The sequence below is a fragment of the Bombus pascuorum genome, chromosome 15, assembly GCF_905332965.1.
Source record: "Bombus pascuorum chromosome 15, iyBomPasc1.1, whole genome shotgun sequence".
Taxonomy (NCBI): Eukaryota; Metazoa; Arthropoda; class Insecta; order Hymenoptera; family Apidae; genus Bombus; species Bombus pascuorum.
Genome location: NC_083502.1, coordinates 1,597,853 through 1,610,997, shown reverse-complemented (window position 1 = coordinate 1,610,997; position 13,145 = coordinate 1,597,853). Strand labels below are relative to the sequence as shown.

Genomic DNA, 13,145 nt, shown 5'->3' with positions numbered 1-13,145 from the left:
CTATAAAAACACAAATTAGATATAAATCATATCTTGTAATATCGATAAAAGATTTATTTTCATAATAATTTAATTACCAAGTGATTTATATATGTAGAAAACATTTGATCTGATACTCGATAACTGATAACGACTTAATGCGCTACTTTGCTGCACGAATACATCTGGGGATGATCCTTTATATAAGTCTATGAAACAATTCGAATTGTTTGAAGACGCACTACCCACCATGATGTTCAAGATATCTATTTTATGCTGTACGTTGCCGGTGATTTTAGGAGTGCCATTTACAGGACAACAGCATGAATCGAATCACACCACTGATACCGCATTTGAGTTTAATGTTCCAACCCCTGTAAGTAAATTTTACTGAGATCGTCATATAATTCCTAGTATTTACGTTGAAATAAGAGTCAGCATTTCTGCAGAAAGAACTTGCAGAAAAAGCGGGATACATAGCCGAAACTCATCGAGTCGTCACAGAGGATCGGTACATTTTGCAACTGGATAGAATCGTAGGATCGGACCAAATACCTCCATCTGACGATAAAATAGCTGTATTACTTCTCCACGGAGTTTTCGATTGCTCGGCTTCGTGGCTTTTGTCAGGTCCTGGAAAGAGTTTAGGTATTACCAATTTACTATTCGTCTACAGAATAAACTTTTTTAAGTGCATTTGTTTTCTTTCTTTTTTTAAATTTGTTTTCTTTCTATTTTTGGAATGGGCTTACATCGCGTATTTCATTCCCAAGGAAAAACAAATTTACGCTAACTTTGATCCTCTGCACTCGGCTGTTCTCTTTAAAGGGACACGAAGAGATTACTGATGATTATATAATACAAACTCCATACAAGTTCCAAATTTTTAAAAAATATACGTTCCCTTGAAGTTTCGCCTTCGCATTGTACGAAAAGAACAAATACAAAATTGAAGAATTAAATCATACCCGATTAATATTTTTCTGCAAATTTTAGGTTTCATATTAGCAGATTGGGGATACGATGTATGGTTGGGTAATGTGCGTGGCAACAGGTACTCACGAAACCACTTGGATTGGACTGTTTCAGAGCAAGATTTTTGGATGTTCAGGTATAATTAGAATAATCGTTCGTTAAGATGCATTTTGGCAATTAATACGATTGCTGTACCATTACTTCCTGATAATACAACGATTGATACTTTCGTACAGTTGGCATGAAATCGGAGTGTACGATCTGCCAGCGATGATCGACCATATCCTCGCTCAAACAAAGAAAGAGAAAATCTTTATCATATCACATAGCCAGGGTGGTACCTCGTTCTTTGTAATGGCTAGCGAACGGCCAGAATATCAAGAGAAGATAATCGCCTCTTTTACTTTGGGTCCAGCAGTCTTCATGTCCAGGACAAAAAGTCCTCTATACCGTTTCTTGGCTCCTCATTCCAAAGATATCAATGTACACTTTAGAAGCTGCATTTACTAATTTTGATATCAAATCAAACGATGCTGAATTTTTCTCATCTTTGGTCTTTTTACAGTTCATAACGGATTTGATAGGCATGTATGAATTTAAGCCATCGGATAAACTCATACAGGAGCTTGGAACAATTCTGTGTGATGATGAAGCACTTTTGCAACCAATATGTAAAAACATCGTATTCTTGTGTGCTGGCTTCAGTAACGAACTTAATACGGTAATCATATGCATGTACATTCAATGTAATCACTATATATATACAATAGTTAACTTGATTTTAATTCATAGACTCTATTGCCTGTTATTGTGCAATATGATCCTGCTGGTTCATCTGTTAGGCAAATCGCACATTATGGACAATTGATTAGTTCAGGTTAATATTTAGTAATATAATTTTATAAAATGTACACCCTTTTGTTTTTTACAAATTATATCTTTTCTTCTCACAGGCAAGTTCCGGAAATTTGATCACGGCCTTATCGGCAATATGAAAAAATACGGTACGATACATCCTCCTGATTATAATTTGGCCAACGTTAAGGTACCAGTGTATTTACATTACGGTGTCAATGATATGTTTATCAATGTTCAGGTTCGTATGCTGTTTATCGCGGTGCTTCAGCTTCTACTGAATTTTTCAAGTTTCTCTTTCTTGTTAATATCTTTACAGGACTTGAATCAATTGTACAAAGCACTACCCAATGCTCAGAAATTTTTAGTTCCATCCGATACCTTTGGGCATACTGATTTCTTATGGGGCAAGCATGTAGATGTTTGGGTATACAATAAAATTTTAAGTCTCATGGAAAATCACAAAAAAATGAATATTATTGGACTATGAAGTGCAAATTATGTTAATAAGAACATGATTGAACATAAATTCGGTGTTTTAATTTTAATTAATTAATTCTATCCAACGTTGGCGATAATGTGATCAACAGCTAAGTCAATATTCAAAAATCAGATCAACATTCTAATCAGAAAAGTACCGAATGAATCTATTTAGTTTATAAGTTTATAAAGTTTATAATTTTATAAGAACCATATTATGTGATTATAAGAATTATTAAGGCAGCAATTATTAATTTTGTATTATCTTATATTCTTTACATGTGGAATCCATTAAATGATCATAGATCAGCAAGAATGTACATATGTATCAATTAATTAAAATATATTAATTCATAAGTCTTTCAATCATTTCCATACTTTCTGTTGTGAATGTATGTGAACATTGAACATTCGTAACAAATGCACTATGATTAAGAAATAATACAGGCTTCTTATACATATATCATTACCACCTAATGACAAAATCCGCAATCACTTAGTTGCCAACCCAATACATACAGGGTGTTCAACTTAACTCGAGTACCGTAAATATCTCATTCATTATTGATAAACAAAATTTTCAGAGGAAAACATTATCTGATTTGAGAAGGCAAATATGATGGTAAACACAAAATTTATCTCAGGGTCATAGATTTCGAGATTTCAAGATCATTGCTGTTTTTCTAAGCGCGATTACATACAGCCACGAACAAAAGTATTAGCATACTCTTTAAAACAGAATAACATTCTTAAAATTGGAACAAACGACTTGAATTTTTTTTTTTATAAGTTAGAAGAATTAGTCTACCGATGCGTAGAAAAATTATTTTAAAAATTGCAGTTGGTCGCAATCGCGAAGAAAATAATAAAAATCACCTTTCAGAACTCTTTTATCTGTGCCTCTAATGGAAATTTAAACAACACATTTTGAAGAGTTATGTTAGCTATGTACATGCTGGAAATTTAGAAAGGATCTATAATTAATAAAGTTATAAGCCGAAAGTCATAGAAAATTATAACTTCGCATCACTTATAATCGTTTTTAGCTCATAGTAATGTTAACCGATTTCGGTGAAATTTTCAACATGTATATAACTAACATAAATCTAGAAAATGTACTTTTTAAATTTTTATTACAAGCTCAGATAGAGTTGCAAAAAGTAACCCTTATTATTTTCTTCGCGATCCCGACCAACTGCAATTTTCTTAATATCTTTTTACACATTGTCTAATAAACTAATTCTTCTAACTTATGCAAAAAATTCAAATTCTAATTTTTAAAAAGTTACTCTGTTTTAAAGAGTATATATTTATTCGTGGTCGTATATATTTTTATTATCATGGCGTCAGCGCTGAAGTTACGATTAATCCAAAAACTTATAATATTATGCATTCATATGATCTTGAATACCAAAAATTCATACATGTTTAGGGAGGTCGATAAAGGAAAACTTACTTTACAAGTGTTCAAAACTATGAGCATCCACTTCAATACATTTCCGAGAGCGATTAACGTGATTCTTGGCCGCCCGTATAACGTGACGACTAATATTACATATTAATATACAACACGCAGTTATATTTAATGCATTCTTTCATATTTTATAGTATTATACTAATATCATGATAAATTGTTTCTTTAATCGTACTCCACAGAAAGAAGCCTAGAGGTTTAAGATCAAGCGAACGCGCAGGTTATATCGAATGGCTGTACTAAGGCCGATCCAACACGATGTTGAGGAAACTTTTCTCCTATTGATAATTGGCATCATTTTTAACACTTGTTGAAGTAAATTTTCCTTCATTGATCTTGCTATCGTAGCTTTTTCATTATTCGCAGTTATTATCAAACATAATAGGAGATCAATTGGTCTTAACTTCAGGTGTAACGCCGTGATGATAAGAAGATATAGCTCCATTTAAAAAAATATCGATAACCTTGAAACTTATAAAAAAAAATATGATTACTATCATATTTGTCCTTCTAAATCAGATAATTTCTTTTCTCTAATATATTTTTATATTATCAATAGTGAATGAGATATTGAAAGTGTTTAGTTAGTTGGACATATAGTTGGATGTATATGTTATTTACTATTGAAGAAGTATTTATTCATAAGAATATAGTAATTAAACATTTCACCTAACGATATATGTAAGAATTACATTCCTTTATTGCATATAGAGGACATATATAAAATTATTTTAAAACTAGCATTAAAAATTTATAGTTTTAATAATTAATTATAAAATTCTGAAATGAATCAATAATAAAAACAATTTTTATCTCATTTTCTTAATAATTTGTACAAATTTATTGATATGCAGTAATATGCAATGTATAATATACAAAAGTTTACTTTTACATAGATTTTTTAAGAATTATTCTTGAATTGCCATTATAAGAAGTATGTTAGCCATATCCCAAATATCATGAATCTTCATATCTATTAATTGCGATAATTTTGAAGCTATAACTCTTACAGATTTACAATCTATACACAAAAAGAATGCCCCACAAAGAACAATAGAAGCTCCCAAAAATAATATATTTGACATTAACATCATAAGACTCCTCTTTTCTTGTTGAGTTTTTGCTATGTGTTCTTGCAACAAACATTGCAAATGAAAATATATTTCCTCCCTCTATAATCATATATATCTGCTTCATTAACTATGCTAATGTCATTTATAACATATCATTAATGTCTTACAAATATCTATTAATAAAATTCAAACCTGCAGATAAACTAGATCCAATAAATTTATAGTAAGTTCTTGCATATTTGGAGTATCCTTGAGTCCTGTTGCAGCTAAAAGAATTTCTACACAATTTAACGGAGTGTAAAATGGCATTCTGAACCCAACAGTCTTAAATACCTTATATTCTGATAGAAAAATTACATTGGGTGTGTATTCAGATTTTTTGTCTATACACCGCAAGATACCAAGTACCTGTAGCATACAAAACATTAAGATACCACTATTGATAAATTCAGAATAAAATCATGTATATGTACTTGCGATATTCTTAACTTGTTGAAATGTGAATCCATTTTATTTGCTAATTGCAAACAAGACATGAGGTATAATTTTGATTGACTTGCTACTTTTTTACAAACTTGGGACCAAGAACTTTCTGTTTGATCAGCATTTCTATATACTTCCCAAAAATAGCTACACATAAATTTATCATATAAGTGAATAGCAATGTATCTAGTATCTGGCCCCAAATGGAGATATTCTGTTATTTTAAATATTGCATTGATAATTGGAATTGGTATGGCTGAAAACAGTATTTAATGTGAATGAAAATTTTGTTGTTATTATATTCTATCAAAATAAAATTAAAGATATAAATAAAAATGAAATTAATATTAACAAAGGGATACAGTTTCAAATGCAATAATTACCTACAAACGGCATGTAAAATTCGTCTTTAGCTTTGATAAAACTTTCTTGTGCTTTAATGATTGATTGAAGTTCTTCTAGCCAATCATCAAGTAAAGGTTCTGTATTAAATAGATATTTGTTTCAAGAAGAGAGTTTAGGTTCATTATTTTTGTGTATTAAACATCTACATTTGTCTGTCAACACTCTTATTTATATGAAATGCTAATTACCAATATAAGAAGTATCCAAGTCCATATTTTCTTTGAAAAATTCTTGCTTAATACTATTATTATCAAATATTATTTAATTACATCACACACCACAATGTTACCTTTCAAACAGTATACAAGATACTATTTAAAAGAAACTAATTGGCAGGAGCATAAGTCACGTGATACATTTCGCGATATATCGAAATCATACATTCAAATTAAAATTAGAATTCATTTTACATAATATTAAAACAAGACGCGTATAAGGTAGGCATTTTAAATGTATGACAAAATTTTATTTTATATATATATATATATATATATATATATACATTTTAATACTTTAATTAACAGATTTCATTCTATGTTCATGCTTTCATTTTGATGTTGTAACTCTGTTAACAATAAAGGTTCATATGTCCATTTTGGGAATACTCTTTTGTATAAATTCATTAAAATCGTGTCCTGCGACTTCAGTTGACCATTAAATACACATTTCATATGACCATGAGTACCTAGGAAAAAATAATAAGTCATTTTTTAATAAAATATGTCAATTAAATTAAAAAACATTTATGATCTATCTACCCAATGGTTCTTTTATATGTCCTCTACGACCATATTTCGTTCGTAGTTCAACTGGTTTAAACCAGTTTATATCTTCTCGATGAAAGAACATAAATCTTATAACTGCTGATCGTTTATGTACTTTGTATGCATGGCCGCTAAGAACAACACGTTTTACAACTATTCTATCTGGATTCACAGATAATACACTTCCGGTTGCAATTAATTGCTACGAAAATATTGTAACTTTTAATGATATAAGAATGGAATCAACCTTTAACTTGTGTATAATTATTGCCTCCTTACCAATGATTTATTCAACTTTTGAACATAACACAATACTGGACATGGTGGAAAAGTAATTGGAGCGTACATGCTTGCTACGACAGTGTTCTCTGGACGAAAATACCGCTCATACTGAAAAATATTTCTATTCTTAGTAATAAGATATAAATAGAATATATTAAAATCTCACAGAATATAATACATGCTTTATGTTTGTTTCCGTTTGTGTGTTGACTAAATATTGGGCACGCAGTGAATCTTCTAAATCCACATTGAAATATCAATTTTTCTTTAGATTTCACCGGTTGTGGAGTAATATTAATATGTTTCAATGCCACATTTAAGACAGACATTTTGTGCTCGTTCGGTAGTAAACCAAATACAATTAATGGATGATTTTCCAATGAAGAAAATGCGATAAAAAGATCTTGTCGTACATTTACAACGTGAATTGTGATATACCAACCAGGCTAAAAATATTTGTATAATTTAGCATGAATAGATAATTAGTTTTTAATTAATCAAATATTCATACCATAGCACCCTCTGTGTCCTGAGATACTTTAAATATACGTTTTCGCGCTCGATCAAAATTTTCAAATTGAAATATTCTAGCGTAATCAGTAGGAAGGTTTTCTTTTGGATCCCACGGGCTTGTTCTGAATGATTCAAGTCCACGATACTTTTGAAACCTCTGTTTTGCCAACATATCTTGAGGTGTATCTACTTCGTCAGGAAATTGTGCGTCTAATTTTGCGTCTATATTTGAAAAATTGTGGTTAAAGATTTCAATAATACATATTCAATAATGTAATATACATATATTCAACAAACATACTCTTTAAGTTTTCCATGGCTTCTTTTTCTTCTGCCATATCGATATTCTGATCGTATCGTTCATCAGGAACTTCGGATACAGTAATTGTCTCGTATTCTTCCTCGTCTTCTTCTGCATCTGGTCCACTATCTGCTTGAGATCTTGGTTCATCAACAGACATCTTATCTTCTGATTCATCGTTTGAGTACTCACTCAATTCCTCTACAAAATACAAGTAAAGAATAATATGTATCTCCAAATTTAATTTATGACTAAAAGACAAATACCTCCATCCTCATCAGGAATCCAGGCTGCTTGATATTCAGAAGTTCCTTTTGGAACTCTCTTTACAATTTTTTTTCTTTGAGCTTTAGCTTCAGCTAATTCTTCTTCTGTAGGCCAAGTTTGTTCAGCATCCATAGGGTCAGGTATATTTTCACTTATGAGAGATTCCTAAAAAATCAAGAAAATTGATTATTGCTTTTAAAAATTCGAAGTTTTATTTTATTTCATGAAATTACTTGTTTTCCTGGATCTGCGCGTTCAAGAACCCGCGTGGATGGTTCATCGTCCATTGCATTACAATGTTTTCTCAACTTCTTTTCCATTGGATATGGATCCTCAGGTGCATCAATTTGAGACATTTGAAAGTCTCCCAATTCAGGTATGTGTACTAGACCATTAACTGATAATGGTACATTTCTAAGATATCCTGAGATCATAAGAGTTCCAAGCTCTGTGGAATTCTAAATGAAATCAAATTTGGATATATACTTATCTTTTAATTAGTATAGATAATTATTACATCAATACCTACTTCATTACATTTAAATTTTATTTCTTCTGCTAACAAATGAGCTCTTTTGTCTCTATATGATACAGTTCTTTGCTTTTGAGTACCAACACGTCGTAAAACATTAAAAGCATCAGTGGGAGTATCTAATTGCAAAACTTTTTCCTCAGGAAGCCACTTAGAAAGTTCGGATTGTACATGGCTTTTAAAATCTTGACGTTTCTGTAATGAAGTTCGTAAAGTTGAAATTATTTTTCCACAAAATATAATAATAAATATGAAAAACACAATACCTTTATGTGAAGACTTTCAACATTTGTAAGTGCTATTAGAGGAGTCGTCAAACCTTGAGCAACACAGGGCTTAATAATTTCTTTTCCCCAGTCATCAAGTACTTCATATCTGGGACTATTATCAGACTTATTTGTAGCGGATACAATAAAAAGAATAGTTGTAGCTATTTTTGCTATATCCAATGTGGCAAACAAATTACCAATTGGTGGGACCACAATAGAAAAGCGTTGCTTGAACCTAGGTACACTGTCATAAAAAAAGATTGATAATCAATAATTCATATTTTTATTAATATCATTTATCATAGTAACATTATACCTTAAATGTATTGTACCGCATGGGCTATTAGTTATATTTGCAGACTCGTCAGCTTTTGTTATTATTGATAATATATTATCAGTATCTAAATCTTCTTGTAATGGAATAATGCATACAAGAATAGGTGCAGAATGGGATCCACCAAAATTCCTTTTTTGCTGCAACACTTCCTCTCTCTTTCTTTTTCTAATTTGTGAAGATTGATGCCTTCGGTCATTTTTTCCAAGATTTTTAGTAGCACGTTTCGATAAAACTTTTACTCCAACTTTTCCTATATTGGTTGCAAATTAGACAATATAGAAAGCAGTAAAATATTAAGAAGTTATAATAATATAAATTGCAAAGAATTTTACCTTTAACCTCGCTACTTATTGATCCTTTACTACGATGTCTACCCGTTTTATGTGGTTTATTAACTTGCTTAAATGCACCAGGTCGATGTACTTCTTGCTTTGTCATTCCCATTTTATTTGAAAATATATATTCTTGTAAATGAAATATTTTTATAATAAATCTAACTGTTTGCCATGCGTACAACCCCACGATAAGACGTGTGTTGCTTCACATCCGCACATACCAGTTATCCTCACATGCTCCCAGTTGCAGTTCCTTCCATCTTCTATAGATGGCAACACATGGCTTGTTCATATATCAGAGATGTAATATTATGCGATAAGGCTTGTAATGCCATCTGTAGAAGATGGAAGGAATTGCAATTTGGAGCATGTGAAGATAGCTGGCAACACATGGCTTGGCCTGGAATCAGGAATGCAATACTATGTGACTAACAGATGTCCTCTGTGGCAATATATTCGCTGACGAGTCGTCTGTGATAATTCCTATGTTTGCCCTAGAGAACCACAGGGAGCGTAAGAAACACTCTGATCCTTTGGCAGGTTGGTATTTCATAACATGAGACACATGTTCCATTTAATGTCATGTCTACCCTATTCTTAGTCAATGGTTACACTGAATTGAGGTGAGCTTTGGATAATTCATTGCTTATGCTAACATGCGTTAGTTTTGTAAAATGGCATGTTGTCAAAGTTATATCCCGGATTATTTTGCAATAACTGACATTTTATCTACTGAAGAACGAATATCTTGTAAAATTGAAGTAGATTTACCTGGTTTAGGTAATTTTTCATTTATTATTTTATTACTTACTGAGATATATTCTATAAAACTATATTCCAATTAGTCTATTTCAAAAAATGATACTCTCTATATTATAGAGATATACTCTATAAAACTGGATTAAGTAATAAAAACTAATAATATAACTTTTGTAAGGTCTTAATTATATTTCTACATTATATTTGTATATAATCTATATTATAATCACAGTATATTCATACTACGTATACAATATCTGATAAAAATGGTATATAATATTGTTAAAGATATGAATACTATTGTTTAAGGTTTTTTGGATCCTTCCTGTCAATCTGAGGATTTACAAGTTGGATCCAAAGTAGAGTTTCCATTATGGCTAGCAGATGCATTAAAAAATTTACAAAATCCAGCAGTTAATATCGATATACCTAATATATACAAAGAAGGATACAGGTTTGATTTTTAAATTTTTATTTGTTTTTCGACAAAATGTTATGTGCACAAATCTTTACAAACACTTTCCTGTGTATACTTATTTATATCATTTATGCTTTTAGAGAAATTTTAGAAGCAGATGCTGATGCTATAGTTTTAAGTAGATGGAATCCATTTTATTATGAATTAGGAATGCACGTAAGAAAATTCAGTGGCAAAGATTCTGAAATAATTGCAGAAAGTTTACTACAGGTAAGCGAATTATAGTAAAAATAGGTACTATGTCTTTTTTATTTTTTAATAAGATATAGTGCCTCACAAAAGTATTCAAATACTTTTATGAATATATCATGTGTGTTATGTAAAACATTGGAAATCTTATAATTGAAAGATATTCTAATTAATCCATGTATACAGAATTGAAGTTACAAATTTCAATAACTTTATAAAACTAAAGTATCATGATAGGTAGGTCACAGCCAAGAATTAATTTTTATCTTTTCTAATATATTTTTCGAAATATATGGGGCCTTTTCATTCTTCATTTTCAGACATTTAAGTCCCGTTTCCAATTAGTAATGGACTGGTCTCAGAATCTAACATCTGATCCTACATTAGCAATTCAACTTCCTCGACTTGAAAGAGATCTCTTCCTTATCGGTCGACAAGCCAAAGTTCGTCTTACAGAATGGTTAAAAATGGGTACAAATGGAATGGTTATTTCCGAAATAGCGACAAATTTGAAAAAACGGAAACGGGACAAATATGAACTTGATTAGCTTTTTCGTTTTACAAAGATACAGCATACGAATGTCAATAATTTGTAGAATAATGTTTTTATCAAGTTTTTAAATAATCTGAAATATCAATATTGTAGAATAAACTGAGTTTATTTAGAATAATCGAGAAACAGGTGCAAAACATTTTATAACATAAATCATATAACAACTTTTTTAAATTACATTTTCAATGAACTTGCATATTACTACCATATTGTAGAAAGCTAATTATTGGAAATATATTAATGTATTTGATATTGCAATAAATATTCTTTCATTTATTTAGAAATTAGAAAATAGTTAAATCTTGCTTGAGTAAAAAAATAAATACAAAGAAATTATGAAAAAACGCACTTGTTATACATTTTATAATCATAATATTATCACTTTCACTAATGTACAGTTTTTGTATGGGCGTACACACATGGTACATAAAATGCTCTATTTTTATATTTATATATTATATTTTGCGTTATATACTAACAATAATATTACAACTTAAAATATTGTTATAATTAATTAATTACATTATCGTTTCTTATACGGTCATAAATACGAAACTTAACAGAAGTCGCGATGAACATTTGGAATTAACAACTTGTTTAGAATTTTTTAAATTATATTTCTTGTGCGTATATGCATTCTGTATGTGTAGAACAATTATTTATTTTTTCAACGTATAGTTTTCATTTATATTTAATTACATTGTCACGATTAATTTTAGTTTCCTAATTAACTATTACTATAAACTGTTTATTTTTTCATAAAAATATGCGTATTTTATTTATTAAATATTTACTGTGTTTATAATAATTTCGAATAACATCAATTTTCAAATTCTACAAAATTTTTTACTCGTAATTTTACAATAAATTTGGTAAACAGTTCTGGTGAAAATGAAAAACAAATCGTACTCCAAATGTACAGGACATTAACAAAAGTACGCGTACTCCTTCGCTAAAAAAAAATTGCATTGCAATGGCGAGTGCACCTCTCTTCGTTGAGAGAGGTGCTAACTACTTGCTAATTAGTTTTGATTTTTTATGTGGAATGTCATTTATTGTGCACAAAACCACGCGAAACATTTTTAAATAGTGGAAAAAATTCACAAAAATATTCATATTGCCTTCTTATATAAACTCCAATATTTTATTAATATTTTTAGTTGATTGAAAAAAATAAAGTTTTGAGTTAATTTACATGTTTTTAATTTACTGTTTTTGAGTAACAGTATCAGTTGTATTGTCAGTTAATTAAAGCATTAATACATAATAACACAAGAACAAAAATAATTTCTATAAAACTTTTAAAAATAATTGTTATTATATTTCAAAAATGAAGAGACTGGCGCCTATTGATAGTTTGAATATTTCATTCATTTCAAATAAATATTTTTATATTTACAATTCTTTATTAAACATTTTATGCACTGCATGTAGAGATAACGTTTTAATTCAATTTGAAAGTTATTTAACATTAGAACCTAACAAGTTACAAATATTTCCTAATAAACTTTTTCAAAATAATACAAAAGAATTATCTTGAATAAATTTCTTGACAAAATTTCAAATTATTGTAAATGTATGACATATTACTTTTGTTGTTTAAATAATAGGTATTTTAAAATAAAAAATTGAAATTTTTTATATAAAGAGAATGATTAAAAACGATTTTAGGTTTTAATATTAAATAATTTGTTATGTATATTAAGAAGTATCTAGACTAAAAATATCTTTTATGTGTTAAACGAATGAGCATGATATTAAAATGAAAGTATTTATTAAGTCTAAAATCTTTTATTTGACTGGTAAAAACAAAAAACCTTGTCATTGTAATAAAATTATAAA

At 29.5% G+C, this 13,145-nt stretch overlaps 4 protein-coding genes across 5 annotated transcripts; 2 read left to right on the top strand and 2 right to left on the bottom strand.

The window, feature by feature from the left end:
• Positions 1-32: 32 nt before the first annotated feature.
• LOC132914533 (lipase 3-like) lies at positions 33-2,338 on the top strand. 2 transcript variants are annotated; one of them, XM_060973733.1, is made up of 8 exons: positions 38-355; positions 429-627; positions 976-1,090; positions 1,191-1,437; positions 1,520-1,675; positions 1,747-1,831; positions 1,908-2,050; positions 2,129-2,338. In XM_060973733.1, exons 1-8 carry the CDS (start codon positions 191-193, stop codon positions 2,297-2,299), a joined length of 1,281 nt encoding a protein of 426 aa, XP_060829716.1. In that variant the 5' UTR covers positions 38-190; the 3' UTR covers positions 2,300-2,338. The 2 variants fall into 2 exon arrangements, with proteins under 2 accessions (XP_060829715.1, XP_060829716.1); XM_060973732.1 differs by having other exon boundaries at positions 33-355; positions 1,908-2,338.
• Positions 2,339-4,590: 2,252 nt separating this feature from the next.
• LOC132914538 (uncharacterized) lies at positions 4,591-6,056 on the bottom strand. The gene is made up of 5 exons (XM_060973739.1): positions 5,913-6,056; positions 5,703-5,801; positions 5,310-5,575; positions 5,029-5,244; positions 4,591-4,935 (listed from the first exon to the last, which is right to left on the bottom strand). The coding sequence occupies exons 1-5, from the start codon at positions 5,935-5,937 to the stop codon at positions 4,672-4,674; spliced, it is 870 nt and encodes a 289-aa protein (XP_060829722.1). The 5' UTR covers positions 5,938-6,056; the 3' UTR covers positions 4,591-4,671.
• Positions 6,057-6,168: 112 nt separating this feature from the next.
• LOC132914525 (pre-rRNA-processing protein TSR1 homolog) lies at positions 6,169-9,557 on the bottom strand. Its single transcript, XM_060973709.1, has 12 exons — positions 9,322-9,557; positions 8,969-9,239; positions 8,650-8,896; positions 8,381-8,578; positions 8,085-8,309; positions 7,851-8,016; positions 7,585-7,785; positions 7,282-7,505; positions 6,953-7,216; positions 6,768-6,878; positions 6,483-6,690; positions 6,169-6,409 (listed from the first exon to the last, which is right to left on the bottom strand). The coding sequence occupies exons 1-12, from the start codon at positions 9,431-9,433 to the stop codon at positions 6,252-6,254; spliced, it is 2,385 nt and encodes a 794-aa protein (XP_060829692.1). The 5' UTR covers positions 9,434-9,557; the 3' UTR covers positions 6,169-6,251.
• Positions 9,558-9,730: 173 nt separating this feature from the next.
• Positions 9,731-11,636, top strand: LOC132914543 (DNA replication complex GINS protein PSF3). The gene is made up of 4 exons (XM_060973743.1): positions 9,731-10,104; positions 10,393-10,537; positions 10,642-10,771; positions 11,071-11,636. Exons 1-4 carry the CDS (start codon positions 9,999-10,001, stop codon positions 11,296-11,298), a joined length of 609 nt encoding a protein of 202 aa, XP_060829726.1. The 5' UTR covers positions 9,731-9,998; the 3' UTR covers positions 11,299-11,636.
• The last annotated feature ends 1,509 nt before the right edge of the window (positions 11,637-13,145 follow it).